General features: G+C 36.0%; 1 protein-coding gene across 8 annotated transcripts in view; it reads right to left on the bottom strand.

Annotated features, from left to right (window-relative positions):
- GRIK1 (glutamate ionotropic receptor kainate type subunit 1) overlaps positions 1-19,500 on the bottom strand; it is a 423,802-nt gene that overhangs the window by 21,083 nt on the left and 383,219 nt on the right. For all 8 annotated transcript variants that reach the window (XM_060010398.1, XM_060010401.1, XM_060010399.1 and 5 more), the window contains 3 exons: positions 18,818-18,936; positions 14,519-14,736; positions 1,829-2,054 (listed from right to left, as the gene is read on the bottom strand). In XM_060010398.1, coding sequence (XP_059866381.1) covers positions 1,829-2,054; positions 14,519-14,736; positions 18,818-18,936 — 563 coding nt within the window. The remainder of the gene's footprint in view (positions 1-1,828; positions 2,055-14,518; positions 14,737-18,817; positions 18,937-19,500) is intronic.

Raw genomic sequence — 19,500 nt, 5'->3', positions numbered from 1 at the left:
AATCAGCAGTGATGGGATATTAAAAAATAACATGTCTAGCTTCTTTCTCCAGTCCTAAAAAAAAAAAAAAAGGAGAAGGGTTGTTGCTTGTGAGCTATTGTGAAGTGGTGGAAGGAGGGTTATAAAAAAAAATAAAAAAATAAAATGAGGTGGTAAAGCCTGGTTAGGGAGATAGGACATTGTTTCTCAAATCAAAAAGAAGCATAGTAACCTTTTAGTTAGTGTCTAACAATCACACTGAATTCTCTGCAGAGCACACCGACTTAGTTTTAGGAGAGCTTACCACTTGAGAAAAAAATGTACACTTCATTTGCAATACTGGCATTTTCATCAGGAAAAATTATTGGAAATAAAGGGGCAAGAAGGTAGTTATAGGTTGCCTCGCCCAATCATTCTGAAGATTTATTTAGAGGACATACATAACAACTTATTTAGAGGAAAAGGAGATCTTACCCAATTGATATAAGTTAATTTCTTTATAGCATATATTTCTAGCATCAGATAGATTACATGGAGTCAAATTGGTTATGTATTCATGTTCAAAGGTGGAGAGAGTTGACCTTCTTTACCTGGTTAATCAAATTAGTATTGATCAAAAGTTGAATATGGGCTACATATTCTTTTTTAAAAAGTAAATTTATTGCCAAATTAAGCCATCAGGAGTATTCATGTAAAATCTGATTTTTTTTCATGAAAAATAGAAGATCTGATAATGTTGGGCTCTAATTCCCACAGCTACTGACCTGAAAGGCATTTGCCCCCTTTAGATGAGTATGTTGTCTCTAATTCTCCATACTTGCTACCATTCCCTACTGCTTCTTCAAACAAACAAGCTTTATTCAATTATACCTGCTTGGCTTCTGTAAGCATTTGAGTTTGCGATCCCTGTCTAGTGTTGAGGGAACTGGATAATCCCTTTCAACAGGTGAAAATAATAATATACCTTGGGTCCTTAATTATCTGATTTAACTGTAACTATGATTTCTTACTGGACTAACCCAGTGGTCTAAGATGGCCTCCAATTCCTCCCCTTGGGAATGCTTATCAGAAAATTACTGATGACTCACTTGAGAAGAGCAGATTGCTACCATATCAGAACCTTATACAATACAGTTTCTGTAGTGAGGGAAATAGAGAGTTTTCTATAGGGAGGTCATTGTCCCTTGAATACAGAATATAGTTCTATATCCCAGACATGCAAGAAGAACTAGCTGTGTGGGTCTGTATGCCTACAAGGTAATAATATCCTTAGATTGAGCAGTGGTACAAAATCAAGGACTAGGAATATTTGGAGATTTTATTAATGATTGAATCTGACATATTGCCTGAGCAAATTATAATTTAATCTTAATCCTTTTTCTTCTGACAGATATAGTTTTGCTTTTCTATCTATTTACATAGAACACTAGCTCTTTAACTTTGTCATCTATATGTATAGTTAATTTTGTTGTATTCTAATATAATTTAAGATAGAAAAAACTATACAGGCATATATAGGAACTGAAGAAAATAATGAGAAGAGTGTTAATTAGGAAGATATTCTTTTAACAATATTTGGGGTAAAATAAAATCTATGTACTCAAATGTATATGCAATGGTAGAACTTGAAAGAAACAATGAGTTAAAAGTTTATTAGGTTAAATATCTTGGAATCTTCAATTCAGAGCATGCCTATGATCTGTACTGTCATTTCCCTTATTTATTAGTCCACTGAAGACATTGTAGACTTTCTCAGAATGTAGAGTAGATATCTCTGAGCCCATTCCTTTCTATACTTTGTAACTGACATTGCCCATCTCAGTCTTTGCTACTGCCTTGCCTCTCTTACCTATAGGTGTTCCCACTCCATAACCTTTGGAGTCAATGAGGCCCCCGATCTGAGTGAGGTTACAGTTTCTCTGCGTCACATACTCAATGTTGGTGGACTCCATCAGCAAGGCATAGTCAGTGGTGAGCACACGTTGGATGCCCTCATCACTGTTTTTGACCAGGGCAGTCTGCTGCCTGCTACTCATGAAAGCCCACATCTTCTCGTAGGTGGATATCTTCGATTTCTGCAGGGAAAGAAAGCACACCCACCAGCAGAGAGTGCTGAGAAAATATGTCCTAAAGCTATTCAAAACTCCTGGGGTTCAAATAGCATAGGGAGGATTCTTTCTCTTTAGGTAGGAAACCGGTATTGATGATCCTGGGACTTCAGTTTGGTAGTTGAAAGGAGCCCAATTCACTATAGGAAAACCTTTGGAGGCACTGAGGCAGCTGTAGAGGAAAAAGAGATCTTACCCAACTGATGTAAGACATTGCCTCAAGATCCTTTGGCTGATTTCAGTAGGGAAGAAAGAAGATTAGTATCAATGACAACATTTGCCTAAGGAACTCTGGCCACTTAAGAACAAGTCCTCAAGACCCACTAGGCCAAGGGGTGACTAGATCACCCTAAGACTCTACTCATTTTTTCCATTGCCTTCAACGACTTAACTTCAGTAGACATTGTTTTGCTTTTTTCTTGTATGTAAGTTTTAATACCTGATCCAACATTCCTTTGCAGGGGACAGCCTTGGGATAAATCACATACCTTCTCTGCTTTATTTATGAAAGAACTGCCAATTACTCTTATCTTTTCTAGAAAACTTAGAGTGCAAATGCTCTTTTCACATTAAATTCAGATCAGAAAACTCTTCCTACTATATTTTTATAAGCCTTTTTATATATACATTCAATTTTAAATTGCAATTATATTTTAGATAATGAGGACTGAATTTTCATTTGAAAGTGTTCATGATTTTGTCTTTTCCTTTATTCTTCAGCTTCTTGATTCAGTAATAAGCCATATATATGGTATATATTACATATGCATCTATACCTTCCACTATCTCATTATCTTACTTTCTTTGTTAAAATATACTGCCTAAGTTTTCATATTGCTTAGGTATAAATTTTTTATTCTTTTGAATAGTGATCTGTAAATAGTTTACATTTAATTCTGTAATTTCCATATTGTTCTAATTTTTTTCTGTATTTGTCTTCATTTGCATCAACACTCCCCTCCATTTATTTGGAAGATGGAAGAGATTATGAGAATTACTGATAATTCCAAGCTACTCCAGCTCTTGCATTGTATATGGTACACACGCGCACGCACACACACACACACACACACACACACACGAGCTTCCTTGGAAGGCACAGATCTTATCATCTCAGGAGTGCAAGGAAGTTTAAAACATGATTTGGGGCCACAGCAATAAATGGAATACCTGTGGAATAATCTATAGTGTGGTTATTCATGGTCAAGTGTTCCTGAAGGCTCATTCAGTTCCGAACTCTATTTAAGACCTGGGTTAACGCTGTAGGCTTTATGAGTTAAGGGAGGGCAGATAGCTTTATTTTGGATTGTTAGGTATTTGAAGAACTCCTTGAGAAAGGTCTTGTGAGACAAATAGCAATTCAATATACAGTACCTTATAGATACTGGTATTTTATGGAAACCATTTTGTCATGATTAGGCCCCTGTGAATTACTCCTCATCCCCACAGATATCTGAAAGTTGAGGTTCATGTCTCCATTGAAAAGGTATGTTTTTGAGGTAGGGTTCAATGCCTCATTTGTTGGGTAATTTTAGCCTGGAAGAGTCTGTTAATGCTAAATTTATAATAAAGAGCTACTTGTACAAGTGCACGGAGGTCAGTCTGTCTTTTGGCAGTAAACGCACTGCTGGGAAAATTATTCTTCTACCAGGAAACTACCTTAAGGGAAAATAATTTTCTTAGAATTATGAAATTTTATGGTTGATGGAAACTTTAGAAATTGGCTCATTCATGCTGTTTACACAGAGGGGGAAATTTTGGTACAGAAGATTTGGAGAGTTCATGAAAATCACAAAACTCATTAGTATCAGAGCTAATACTGGACCTCTGGACCCCTGACATCTAATTCAATGTTCTTTCCACTGTACTATGCTGATTTTGGGTAGTGCTACCAAGTGGGATTAGTATGCACTCATACCAGACGTGGCTCACCATGTTGGCACTTGACAGCCCTCAAAGTGGTCTACATTCTTGGAACCGTATCCATTAATCATGTTCTTTTTCTTTTTAATTTTTTTTATTATTTTATTTTTGGCTGTGTTGGGCCTTTGTTGCTGCGCATGGGCTTTCTCTAGTTGTGGCGAAGCACGGGCTTCTCATTGCAGTGGCTTCTCTTGTTGTGGAGCACAGGCTCTAGGCACGTGGGCTTCAGTAGCTGCAGCACTTGGGCTCTGTAGTTGTGGCATGTGGGCCCTAGAGCATGAGGGCTTCAGTAGTTGTGGCTCACAGGGTCTAGAGCACAGGCTCAGTAGTTGTGGCACACGGGCTTAGTTGCTCTGCAGCACGTGGGGTCTTCCAGGGCCAGGGATTAAACCCATGTCCCCTGCATTGGCAGGCGGATTCTTAACCATTGCGCCACCAGGAAAGTCCCTCATTAATCATGTTCTTGGTGCCACCACAATATCCAAGAGCTACAGAACTTCTAAAGTCTTACTCTCAATTTCTTTTATCTCATCACAGCTTAGTAACACAATGTTCCCTGAGTCAACACGTTTGTGTTGACCACCACACGTTAACTAGCACTGCTCTGTGGAGCTGAAGGTCATGGATTTAATTCAACCACACTTACTTCTTCCTTTTTGGAGTAGAAGGTTGTTCTTGGCTTGAACTGCCTGAGGTACTGGAAGAGAAATCTAGCAGGCATGGAATTTGAACCATTGAACAGCAGAACTTTTTCTAAGAAAATGATCACTTGGGGGACTTGCTCAAGTTGAAGGTATAGGGAACATTCTAAATTTCTTTGACACCCTCCTATTATTTTTGCTCCAGTCTAATAATGGTAAACATAATGGGACAGAGAATAACACCCTTCTGCTTTTATTTAAAGTTCTCTTTCATCATTTAGAAAGTTTGCTGTTGTGGGGATCCATTGTATTCTACATTTGAAATTATAGACTGTTTGACAAGCTGGGGAGCTTAGATAAATAGGAAGACCCAGAATGTGGCTAAGGAATAACCTTTTTAACAGTTAAAAATATCTGTAGATGCCTTAGGATATGGTGAGTTTTCTACTACTGGAAACGTACAAGAAGAATTTCATGGATGGATGAGTTTCACTTAAGGATCCTTCAACCCACAGGTTCTACTCACTAGACCAACCTTTTCATATTACTTATGCAGGTCCTGACTTCAAGGACAGTTAAGTGCCACCCAGGGGTCATATTGGTTAGTGAAAGAACCAATACAGAGTCATGGCCTCTTTCCTCCTTATTCTTGAGTTCCATCCACTGTCAAACCATGTTCTGTAATGTTTATTTTTTGTTTGGTCAAAAAGTACTATTCTAAGAGTAGTTAAATTAGATTTATTTCTTTTTAATAGACTATTTTTAAGACAGATTTTAATAATTCTTAAAAATAGAAGCATACTTCATGGGACATTATCATAAATATTAAAAGACTTAGCAAACCATTTGAATGACAGTGTGGATGTTTCTGCACTTGTAAATCTTCTATAGTCTCAGCCTGCTAAATTGCTCTAAATGATATATATTTAAAAAGAAGAAACAGTGATTGCAACTTATTTCACTGAATATGTCAAACGTGAATTAGAATATTTGTAAAGTACTCTGAGCTTCTTATCAAAAGTCACAAAAACTGAAAAGTCCTCATTTATTAAATCTGAAATCATCCAGGTTTTTTTTTTTTTTAATCCTAGAGGAGAGTCAAGGTTAAATGCATTTACTTTGTCTGGTTAAACCTGATTATGTGGCTATTCTGATGCTGATGAAATGTTGGCAAAGAATAAGCATTCTTTTCATCTAAAATCTGTTATAAGGGAGTATTACTGTATCACCATCTGATGACTGTTGTTTATTTCTCTTTTTTCTCCCATAATGCATGCAAGTTAAACACTCAATGGGAAATAATTTACAAGGGGTCTCTGTGCAGTTAAAAACTATTTATTGAAAATAGTAATAATAACCAGCATGTGCAGTGTTTACTGTGTGCCCAAAACTATTCTAAGCACTTTGCATGTATTAATCTATTTAATCTTCACAGTGTTCATATGAGAAAGATACCATTATTATTTCTCCTTTACAGATGAAGAAACAGAATGCCACATAAAGAAATGATGAAGCCAGGATTTGATCCCAGCAATCTGGCTCCAGGGTTTATGTTCTTAACTAATAGGGAATCAACTGTTTGTTTTAATACACAGAACATCAAACTTATGACTCGGCTAATGTTTTAACATCACTGACACATTTTCTTAAGAAATAATTTCAGTAAATAGCTGTGGCATCTTTTCTATTATAACTAGAGCTGCTGAAAATCTTGTAGTCATGACACAATGCATGGAAACAATTTATATGAATTTAGACAGCTTATATTTGTTTAGACAAAAAAATTAGACAGTGTTTTAGGAAGTGCAACAGTTGGAACCTGGAAGGAAATGTAGATATTGTTTATATTTTTCCTTATTTTGTATTTCATATAGTTCCATTGTTTTCAGTTTCAGGGTTTCTGCTATAACAGGAAAAGTATGTGTAAATTCTGTAGTGTAATACAATCTTAAGACTGATAGAACCTGCATTTTATAGACATATCCCTCTAATATTTCATTTTTACTGAAATAAACATTATTTAACACATTATTTCTTCAACCAGGTTATAGGGCTTCTACAGTAAAGATGTATAATCCTATTATTCAGTAGAATGAACAACTGTGCAATTCTACTTCAGACCAACATGCTTAAAGATTTTATATAGATACCTGTTTATATGTTTATTTTTACATATATCCATACCCCACACATATACACTGAAGATAGATTATTGATATTTGATTTTTGTTATCTTGTCAAAAATGATCATATAAATATGGTAAATATATGCTTATTGAACAAATAAAACATCAAATATAATTACATTTTAAAATCTGATCTCCAATTTACTTTACATAAATGCCGATTTTAAAAAAAAACACAACACCTTAAAAATCAGTCAAAGACATGGAAATCAGCCATGTAGAAATCCAAACTTGTAAAGCAGATATATCAGAGGTGAATAGTTGCCTTAAAAGCAACCATTTCCTCTAACACAAGATTAGATCTATCATTTCATGAAATAATAAATTCTCATGGACATTTAGGTTGTTTCCATGTCCTGGCTATTGTAAATAGTGTCCATGAGATGATAGATCTGATCTTGTGTTAGAGGAAATGGTTGCTTTTAAGGCAACTATTCACCTCTGATATATCTGCTTTACAAGTTTGGATTTCTACATGCCAGGACATGGAAATAACCTAAGTGTCCATTGACAGATGAATGGATAAAGATGTGGCACATATATACAATAAAATATTACTCAGCCATAAAAATAAATGAAATTGAGTTATCTGTAGTGAGGTGGATGGACCTAGAGTCTGTCATACAGAGTCAAGTAATTCAGAAAGAGAAAAACAAATACTGTATGCTAACACATATATATGGAACCTAAAAAAAAAAAAAGGCTCTGAAGAACCTAAGGGCAGGACAGGAACAAAGACACAGACATAGAGAATGGACTTGAGGACTTGGGGAGAGGGGAGGGTAAGCTGGGACGAAGTGAGAGAGTGACATTGACATATATACACTACCAAATGTAAAATAGCTAGTGGGAAGCAGCCACATAGCATAGGGAGATCAGCTCTGTGCTTTGTGACCACCTAGAGGGGTGGGATAAGGAGGGTGGGAGGGAGATGAAAGAGGGAGGGGATATGGGGATATATGTATATGTATAAATGATTCACCTTGTTACACAGCAGAAACTAACACAGCATTGTAAAGCAATTATACTCCAATAAAGATGTTAAAAAAAATTCTCATGGATTTAAAAAAATATGATTTAATTTTTAAAAATCACTTTGAAGGAAGACTCTCAGATGAAAGCATTTATACTATATTGAGGGGCCTGTGTCTTTCAAATGTATATAATATGATCATTGCAGCTGATTTTGCTCTTATCTTGAATTGATAGAAAGTTATGACATTTGCAGAATTTCCTAGGCTATAAATTCATGTGTTCCCTTTTAAAAAAATTCCCTCAGTGAGATTTAAACACCTTTGCTAAAACATTTTTCATGTTTTTATCCTGTCTAAAGATTGGTCCATTACAGGCAATATAACAGGCTTTGAAAAAGGTTAACTTTAATTGACCTCATGGATTTCTCCCTAAACAAATACATTTTTAAACTATAGGGACTTAACATTTTGGACACTGAAGGTAAAATTAGCTAGATCTTTCAAACATCAGCTAATAGCTCTTATGTGAAGCGTGCCTTCCTATACAGAGAAGTTTGTGAAATGTCTTTCATTTTGTGCTTCACTATATGACTATTTTTGTCTGAAACTTGTCTCCCCATAATGGCTCATTGCTTCACATCCACTGGTGCAGTGCTCAGTAACTTTCTTGAAATGTCTTTTGGGTTAATGATAGCACCTAACCACTCTCTGGAAGGAGGTTATAAAGGTTAGAGAGTCCATTCCCACAGCTGGTCCAAAGTCCCCAGACCATGAAAGCCAATAATGACAAGTCTGTTACGATTTTTTTAAACCTATTTTATTCAAGTCATTTTAGACTGAATCATGATCTAATCTGTGTAATCCTCTGACTTGGGTCTGAGAGGATAGTGATTTTTTACAGGGCAAGCTTCTACTGAGAAGCATTTCTTACATGAGTATTTTCTACCATTCTGGCTCACGGGGACTTCTGATGTTCACACCACTTCCTGTCTGCACAAGGCATGCTACTTAACCACATGTTGCATTGTGTTTAACAGGTCTGTGTGCATCTTGTTTCTTTATTGCTATTCATGTCTTCAAGCCTTGAAAAAGTTTATATCTCCCCCTTCCTATCTCTTACAGTGACAACCTCAAAAACTGGTCAAATTGGAGATCCTGGAAAAAATATAAATTAAACTGAACTGAGTTGAACTGCCTTATTCTGCTTCTCAGCTGAATTCTGAGGGCAGCCTCACCATCTGTTGCTTATCTACCATCTGGAAGTGGTTCTTCTGCTAATTCCTATATGTGCTCAGCAAAGCTTCCAAGGACTGAGGTCTTTGTCTGACTTGGCCTCTGAAAGTCTTTGAGATTTGGGGCACTGGCACTCTCTCTGGACTTTCCTGTCCAGTAGCAGAAGGCACACCTCCCAGGATCAGTAAGGAAGCTGAACAAAGACCAAACTAGAGTTATTTTTTTTTTCTTAATTCAGAAAGTTGAAAAAAGTAGGACTAATAGCTAAGAGTAAGGGTTGGATGTTAATGGTGATGATGTTTTTGGTGAGAATTATAATAATATTTAACATTTTTCCCTTTTTTATTTAACATTTTTATTGTTGCAATTTGCCATATAGTATTATAAACACACTACCTCTATTAAGTTATTTATTTCTTAAAATAATATTTTGAGCTAGATATTATCCTCAATTTACAGACAGGAGAATTGAGGTACAAAGGGTTTAAATAACTTACCAAGGTCTACATAGCTAATAAGCAGTAGTGTCAGAATTTGAACCCAGGTTCTAGAACAAAACTTTACTGTAAGTTTTAATTTATATCACAGCATTTTATTATAGTCATAACTCCTGAGAAGACTGGCTGGTATCCCTAATCTCTGAACAATGAACCAAAACCATTATTTCACTTGGATGATGGTTTGCAAGAGACATTGAGAAATCTCTTTTTTCAGGCCTCAAATGGTTCTTAAGCTTTTACATGATAATCCTTTCTTCAGCTGGGAAAAAAAAATGAGTTGATAAACTATCACTGTGAAATCAAAGTTTGGGCTATTCCATTTATCCATAAGGGTAATTAATAGAATTACAAAGAGAAAAAACAATTTTTGCACATGTCCTACTTTTTATGAGACGTGGAGAAAATCAGTGCCTTAGTGCTCCATATTAAAAGCAAAAGTTGTAGTTGGATGCCGTTGCTGTCAATGTTCTTGGGTATAAAAGAGGAAATGGCCTTAGGAAATCTGTCCCCAAGTTGTGTCCACAGAACTTGACTGTGACCTGACTATTCTTTGTATCTCTTAAGATGCTGAGGGTGGTCTCAGACAGTGCGGAGGGCAGGAAAAGCCTTTATCATTTAAGATTTTGAAACAATTGAAAGGACCAAGCAATTCAGCAGCAGAGAGATGAAAAACCAATATAATTAATATCATATTATTAATTAGTATTATCCTGAGTAGAAAATCAAAGGGAGTTTGTTAAAAATTCTCTTAAATGAAGTCTCTTGAAGTTCTGAATTATTGGTATACTGATTTATAAAAATATTCTATTTAAAATTATTAGCCAAGGACAAATAAATGGTCCCCTGATATTTGGAGGATCTCCTAAAATATCTTCAACAGTCCTTGGACAGTTGATGAAACACTCTGCCTCTCTTTAACTTTGACCCAGTAATTGGTCTACTGGTGAATGACACCCTTTCACCAAATAGACGTTATCATCCATAGGGTGCTGATGACCTTGAGGAAGTGTAATGTTTAATAAGCATCATTGACTAAGTGCCCTTGGCCACAAAACTTAAAATTGTTCTTTTCTTCATGGGCATCAGCCAGGATCTTGAGGTGTCCATCTGTAAAACTTTGTGAATGTATGTGTAATTGAATTTACGATTTAATCTCAGTTCTTTGCGTAAATACAGTCCCTGGTGATCACTGTGTTGTTCTACATACAAATGACTCAATGAAGGAAAACTGTTTCAGCTTCCCTTGTCTCAGACATGTAGTACCTTGACCCAGCAGTTGCTTAATAAATGTCAGTTTATTCCCTCAGCCTTGCCTGAATTCAGATGATGGATAGTGAAACCTCAACTGAGCTATTTAAAAAACAACAACAACAACTTTTTTTATGTTGAAAATCAAATATCCAAATCTGAAATCTAAGGTCTTGTTCTCTGCAAGAATGACGAAGTCTAGAAAAAAAAAGTCAATGGCTTTGGATGGAAATTTTAGTGAGCAACTTCTGGTCACACTTTTCAAGCAGAGCTTTCACTAAAAACATCCCTCAATTGTGACCAAGAGACCACATATGAGGAGTTAGTGTATTTTGTTTGTTTATGGATTTTGGTAACTTCCATAGTCCTTTCCTCCTTGCAAATGCCTATTCTTCAGCTGTAAAACAACTTAGAGTCATCTTGAAAGCAAAGAGACAGGTTCACCATTTGGATGTGCCAAAGGGATATTTTTGGGGTACTGGGGGGACAAAAGCACTTTAGTTACACTGTGTGATGGAAAAGTGCTTCTTATTAGAAGTTCCCTTGTGATTGAATGCAGCTGGGACCCATGTGAGCAAGGCTTATGCCCCAATAGTAGATCAGAATGTGCTAGGTTAGACCAGGCAAAGGCAGCTTTCCTTATTGATTCAACAGCGTAAGAGAGGATACTGTCTTTGATTAAGAGAGAAAGGGAGGGAGGGAAGCCTCAATGGCAGTGATACATTAATGTAGAGCCAGGTCAAAACTGAGTCCTTGTGACCTTAACTGCTGTCACTCAGTGACAGGTAGAACTACACTGAGAGCTAAAAGGCTGGAACATTTCTTTCCCTTGCAGAATAATCCAGCTTAAAAATGCTGAGTGTGTATCCCTCTGAAGCTTTCTGACAGCTTGCCTCCCTCAAGGGGAAAATTAAATCGGATTTAGTCCTTGTTCTCTTTTTGCAAATAAATTCCTTCTTGTTGCTAGGCTACAAGATAACTTTTAAATCGAGGAACATAGGACAGTGTCTCTTCCTCTGTGGATCTCTATGTATCGTTCCTGCTATGGTCTGAATGTGTCCCCCCAGATTCATATGTTGAAATCCTGATCCTCAAAAATGATGGTATGAAGAGATGAGGCATTGGGGAGGTGTTTAAGTCATGAGAATGGAGCCCTTATGAATGGGATTAGTGCCCTTATAAAAGAAGGTCCTGTGAGACCCATGCCCCTTCCACCATGTGAGGACACAGCATAAAATCTGCAACCTAGAAGAGAGCCCTCATTCAACCATGATCTTGACTTCCAGCCTCCAGAACTGTCAGAAATAAATTTCTGTTATTTATAAAGTACCCAGTCTGTGGTGTTTCGTTATAGCAGCCTGAACAAAGATACCTCCTCACCTCCCTTCTTTCCTCCTTCTCTCTTTTTCTCCTCTGATAGAACCCATCTCTCTTAGATTTCAGTAGTGTATTTGTTCATTTATTAAAAACATGTTTTCTGAGTGCCTACTATCTCTACTATGTACCTACTATGTGCCAGGTACTGTTTTAGGTTCTGAGGATATAATGACAGACAAAAGAGACCAATTGTCTACCCTCAAGGAGGGTAGAACTTCTAGAACTCCCTGAAGTTTGTCTGAACACTGACTCTTTCATCAGTAGCTTTATAAATTTGTGGCAAGTTATTTAACTGAGCTATACCTCATTTTCCTCATCATACAATGGGGATAATCTTAGCTCTTAACTCAGTTGGCTTTGATAAGGATAAAATGAAATACTGTATGTAAAGCATTTAGGAACAGAGTGTGCAGTTATGAGCTAGTACAGTTGCGAGATTAGCATAGAATTATTTCAGGGAAATGCAATATCCAAGTACACCCAAGTCACTCTAGGGTCCTGCCAGGAAATGTGGGAACCAGCACTCTTTATATTCAAAGGTATGTGAACAGAGACAAATTAAAATGAGATTAAAGGATACTTTGTGAATACACTGATTGTTTTCACAGTGGCGAAGTCAGATCTATGGCTTTTTCAAAGGGTAGCCTCTCCCTCTTTTATATTTATAATGTGCATCTTAGTAGTAGTAGAATCTTCTCTACCTCTACTCGCCCATTTCCCAATACTTTAAAACTTTTTGATACTGGTGAAAGAGGTAAATCATTTCAGATATGTTTTTCAGACATACTCAGTTCTCTTTGGCAGTGTCTCTCTGTCCTATATGCCTTGCAGGTAATTTTCCTAGTTTTTGACAAGTGTTGTGATGAATTACTAGCTGTGGGTAACGTGTTTCTTTACAGTACTGATTTTAGGAAAATTCAAGCTTTCAGAAAGTTGGAAAGCCATACGTTTAATGTAATTTGTCCTGAAAACAACACTTGTCCAAAGAAGAAAGAATCACCACACTTTATACCTTCATTAAATCAATGTCATATTTCTTAAAATTAAAAAAAAGTTTAAAATCATCTTTTTTTTTAACATAGAGGAAGAGAAAAATCCTAACTTTTTACATTACTCTTTTTTATAAAACTCTGGGTATAGTTTACTCCTAAAACAAGTAAGTTTTTATTTATTATTATTTTAATGTTAAACTGCATTTACTGCATAAGTAATACATATTTTGGTGAAATAATACTGTTATACAAAGAAGTGTTCCCTTTTCTTTTACCCTTAGTTTTTTGTCTCTAAATAAATACTCTTCACAAGTCAAAGTAGTCCTCTCAAACCTGGGGTGACAACTTCATTTTCAGTAATCTGGATGTGAAACGTTGACAAAGGTGTTGTTAGAGTTTATTTTGGTTACAGTTGCTGTTTTCCTTTTTTTCACATGCACAAGTACCTCTTACAAGAAGGTTCTAGCCTGGCTGTGTCATAAACCAAGTGTGTGATTTTGAGCAAATAATTTAGCTTCTGTGGGTTTTGTTCTCTTCATGAGTAAGGTGAAGGGCTGAACTTTCTGATCTCTAAGGTTTTTTGTCATCTCTAAAGGTCCCTGGATCTATTAAAATCCATTTCCCCCCCATGGGAGATATAGTATCTGAGATTTGATAATAAAAGTACTGCAGCTTATTCCTTAAGCAAGGTGGAAATCAGTTTCATTACTCTGGGTAAGTAATTAAAAAGACTTGAACAACAAAATGCACTTGACACTAAAACCATATTGATTCTAACTTAACTCTCCTTTGGTACCTCGGGAGACACTCCAGGCTATCGGAAGGCTTCAGGCTGCTCTGGGAGCACTGTCCCCATTGGTGCAAATGCAATATTAGACTGGAGTCCCCTGGGATACTTTTGGTTTTAATTTTCCAAATAAATACCAGTATCAACACATTTACTTATCATCTGCTCCTGCCTCATCCAGTACAGAACAAGAAGAACAAAACAAAGATATTCAAGCATTCTGATTGTCATAATTTCAGGTTAAGTAATCTTTACTTTTGTGGCTTCTATACATGACTGATTAATTAATGGGTATAAAGACAAGAAAAGATATTGAAGATACTGACCTGTGGATCTGAGTGTACTCAGTTGGGGATAGAGGGAATGATACCTAGATGGGCACTGAAGAAATTGTTTTATGTGACAGCTGAGGGTACCTAGGTCCCTTGCAATCAGATTTTGCCATTAGACATTTTATTTTATAAAAAAGTTGCCTAACATTTTTTTGGTTTTTTTTGGACAGACTCTCATTCCACAACCTCCTCCCCTCAGTATGAGATAACCGCTGAGAATATATTGTCAGTTCCTTACCTTGAAGAAGGTCATTGTTGATCCATCTCTGACTGCCCCATATTCTATCTTGGTTTGTTTTGCCAGGTCATCTGCTGAATCAATGGGGGATTCCATTCGCTCTACTGTCAAGAAGGCAGCCAGATTGGCAGTGTAGGATGAAATGATGATTAGTGTGAAAAACCACCATATCCCTCCAACTATTCTTGTTGATAGAGCTTTGGGCATCAACTCTGATCCTGTGATGGTATCACCAGAGTAAGAGAGTTAAACAGTTAGGAGAGAAGGGAAGACCCGTGATTTGACACTAACCTAGAGAGATAATGCATTTTTGTGACACAAAACTATAAATCTATCAAGGTTTTACTCTCTTGCGTGTAGGTGAATAGACGCATTTTTTTAGAAAATGAAGCAAAATCTAAGTGATCTTTTATCATTTATCAATGCTGCTGTTTAAAATGTGATTTATTGACATTTGAAGGCATTAAATGATTTTAACCCTAAGTTATTCTATGTTTAAAATTTATAGATAGTTTAGTTGCTTAGATTTGAGTTTGTTTGCTTGTTTCTGCTGAAAAGTCAATCCCAGACTTCTGGACTTTTCTTACTGTCTGATATGCATCTTATTGTTTGAAATAAAATGTTCTAGGTTGTACAACTGTGAAAGCTTTGAAATGCTAACTTACTTTTATTTAATCTTAAAGAATGAGAGAGACTTTCAAAAGATTAACATATCATGTCATTATCACATGTACTTTAATAAAACACTGGAGTTTCACAAATCAAATGAAATTGGATGCAGCCATATTTGACAGTAGATGAATCATTTTTTATTGCTTTATGTTACTTTTGAAGTCAAAATTATTTTTTTAAAGTAGATTCTTATTTAACTGAAAATAATATATTCACTGAAAAGGCAAATTTTGTCCTCAAATAAAGTACTATTTTTTAATTCTACTTCAAAGACTGGCTGTTTTGCAGGTGGAAAGGGGCCTTTTCTGCTAAGAACATACATTTTAGATGTTATCAGATGATTCCTGATTATTTGCAAAAAGGTAATATAGAGGCATTTAATGTATTTACCAAAAAAACCTTTCTCTCTTAAAGAAAGGGTACATGTGTGAAGTTTACCTACACAAAGGACAAACATCTGTGAAAACTCTCTAGCTCAAAACTTTTGATCAAACTTATGGAAGGCCATAAATCCAACAGTAGAATCAAAAGGGACAGAAGGGTATATGCAGCACTTACCCCAATTTGATCAATTCATGGATGGATTTTTGGTTAATCTGCTTGCTTGAAATTCACCATTGGTTCTGTACTTAGCATTTCCTCCATGAAGTCGGAGGAATGTTAGAGTTTATGGGACCAGTTAAAAAGTGAAAGGGAAAAACCCTAAGTTAAAAAATCCAAAGTATGAAGTTCAGCAGGTGAATTACCTGGTTTAAAGGAGTCTTTCACTTTTCTGATTGGATGTTTTGAAGTTTTGTAGTTAATGGCTTAAGATAGAAAGGGACATTGGAGCTTACGAATCTACAAATACATGAGTTTATGCTCAAGTTTAATCTATAAACAGATACAAATATTGCTCATGAAATCAAAGCCAGCTCATGGTAAGCAGATAAAGGTCGGCAGAGTTTCTTGGCCTTGAATTAGATGTATTCTTCTAAAGCTATTAGGTATCTTTGTGCTTTATTGTCTTTTAATGAGGTTAGTGGCTTCACTGTGGTTTTTATTTCCTTCTTTTGTTTGTTTGTTTGAATTTGGGTGTGTAATAATACTCAGATTTATAACAGTTTTCATTAAATTGCCTCTAAGAATTTAGTAGAATAGTTTGTTGCTCTCTTGTTTTAATCTTTCAGTTTAATGGGATTTATATGTCTGTGGGTGTATGTGTGTGTTTAATGCCCAAGTTTGTTTCATATCTTTGTACTTCATTGATCTAGCAGCCTTGTGGTAGTGTGATATTATTTTAGATTTTTCGTTGGCTATCATTAAAATACAATTTATTTCATAAAATAGCCGTGGGAAATAGGTAATATAGTTAGTAGATATATTTTCTTAGCTTATAGGTATAGATTTTCTGCTGTAAATTTATCCTTATTTTATTTGGCTGCATTTGTGAAAAGATCAGATTTTAATTTATTATTTGTATAATTATGTATTATATGGCAGTAAAACTGGACAGACGGATAACCAGCTGTTGACATGTAATGATAAATTCACATCTATCACACTTTAAACTAATACATATTTATACTTTTGGATGAAGTGGTCTTGGAACTTAAAAATAGTTTGTAGAAACCTACTCAGGTTACATTTCAAACCCTTGGTAGACGGTATGAATTATATTTCTCAACATTTCATCTTTTTAAAAAATTTCACACAATTTTGTGACTTTCATGACTCTCAACATTAATTTACATACTTAGAAACGACTTCGCTCAAGTAGAGATGATTTTTCTAAGTTCAGAATTCTAGAGTATGAAGTTATGAAAGTAATAAAAGTAGAATAAAACATCATTAGAAAATATGTGGGATGAGAGACAATACTTGCTGAAGTCTCTTTACTGCCTTTTATGGCAGACATGACAGCCAATCCTGATCCAGACTTTGCTCACGCTCTGTAGAAAAGAGAAAGCCTGATCATCACATTAAAAAAGAAATTAAACAAAGTGATTTCCAAGTGAGTACAGTGATAAGCTTCTGCTAACAAGAGCACAACAGTCAATACATAAGTTAGCTACCTGGTCCAATGCCACATGCTAAGGACAAATGCACTAACAGTCACCAGTACTGCAAATTTTTACATTTCAATATATGTTTCACCTGACAAATATTTAAAACTTCTTGAAAAACAAGCAGAGTCTGGTTGAGGTTGACTGTCACGTACCCAAGGTAGTGGTAACTAGCAGACACTGCATCCCACGGTTTGCTGTGGATGATGGGAAACTCCAAACAGGTAGAATATAAAAGAGAAATTTTAGGGGCAGGAACACTCATATGACAGAAGGCAGTCACAGTCATATGTACATGCACAGACTTGCCGTGTGCTCTATGAAACCCAAGTCTATATTTTTCTATTCTAATGGCACAGGAAGGCAAGCTATAGGGAAGGAGGGGAGTCTCTCACTCTTTGAAAGTAATTGTTCACCAGATAAATGCCTTAAAAAGTAAATGCAGTGGTAAAGCAGTATATGTCATCTAATGAGTTTTCCTGCAGGATTTATAGTTCTGTGCTATGCTCTAAACTCATGCAAGTGATTTCTAATAAATCAGGTGCTGTGTCTACACCTATTTGGCAATGCCTGAATAAACTACACTTAATTTCATGATGAGAGGTTTTACTCACTCTCTTCAACTATTTTGTATTTCCACACTGGAAACCCTTGCTCTCTCTCCCTGGAATTTTTAGAGACAGACTATATACATTTAGAGTAGATGATAACAACTCCCTCATGAAAAGCCTTAGGGTTCACACCTAAGTAACAAACATCTTTAATATATATCCTAGTTGAAATTTCCTTTGCCAATTTATTTTGCAACTTGTTGTCAAATGAGCAGATATTCCAAACACAACAGCCTCTGTGACTTATGATTTTCTTAAATAAGTGCACTTATCTTGAGAATGGTTTTCTATACCATACATCTGGAATCAAAGCTGAGGAATATCCACAAAAGAGTTGGATTTCTTCCAAAGGTTAAAACAACTCACTCCTCCCTCCCCACCAAAATCAAAATCTTCCAAATCATAGAAAATGTATAAAATATATTACATTCCTATGGTTTGAATTTCATTTCCCCCAACTTCTCCAGTTTACTGTTGCTATGGTTACCAACTGATGGAGATCGTAAAAGGTTACTGGGAAGCTAAGATGAATCCCTGTAGGGTCTGTCAGAGTGGTAATTAGTTGACAGTTTTAGGTACTGTGAGCTATTGGAAGAATGTAAGTCAACCTAATTTTCAAAGGATTCAAACTTTAATCCTTTTCAACCTCTAACTTGTGAAGTTAGGAAAAGACTGATATCTCCATCTATGCCAATTTGTAAACAGTTTCTAAGATAATTTATCCCTTCCTTCTCTCTAGGAAAATTTGTGTTCATTGCTTGATAGTAAGTCTTATTTTAGATATATAGCAAAGGAGTTTCATTTCTGTCATATTTTTTTTATTTTTAGAACTGTCTAGGAAGCCGGGTTCTATTTTTTTGATTCCTGAGATAGTTTTTAGCCTACCCTCTATCTTCTTGGTGGAATTTACCAGCATGAAAACCTGTCAGCAGACTGTGGGATGTGTGTGACAAAGATGCGCAACCTTGTACCTTGTTGCATGAGAGCTCCAACTCCAAACCAGAAACTGTTTAGTAAAGTAAAATTGTTTTCCACCACGTCTGAGTCAGGATTGCATGGGTGGGGGTTATACCACTCGTAGGGTGTAAACCTGTGGTAGTTAACAGAAACAGTCTGTAAACATGAGATAAATATATGTGGCACCAGTGAAAACCCGCTGAACAATGCAGAACACCCAACAGCTAATGATGGACACATCAAACCAAACAGTAGGCCATATTCATAAACTTACAGCTTTGGTGGGCAAAGTGCAAAGGAGACTTTAGGCATTATATTTATCAGACTTCTGAGTTGTAGTCAAAGCCCATTGGTTGTCTGGAACTGTACTCCACAGATCTATGTCTACTAAATTGTTCTGAGTTTTCACTCATTTCCATTTTACTGAACAACTAGATGGACTGTTAAAGAGAGGTTCACTCATCCCGAGTATTTACCCCACAAAGTAGCAATGACAGTGACACACACACTGTTGCATACCAGCTACAGTATCAAGATTCTGTGTTGCTAGGTGCTGTGGAAGGCACAAAAACAGAGGGTGACTGGACTTCAAGAGGTATCTATGGATAGAAGTTTAAAGGAGTCTATGTAGTCTAGTGATTTCATAATGAATCAAAGGAGCTGCAAGTTTGAAACAATTAATAAACAAAAAGAATGT

The sequence above is a fragment of the Delphinus delphis genome, chromosome 4 (assembly GCF_949987515.2).
Source record: "Delphinus delphis chromosome 4, mDelDel1.2, whole genome shotgun sequence".
NCBI lineage: Eukaryota > Metazoa > Chordata > Mammalia > Artiodactyla > Delphinidae > Delphinus > Delphinus delphis.
Note: the sequence above shows the minus strand (reverse complement) of the source record. Positions and strands in the feature narration are given on the sequence as shown.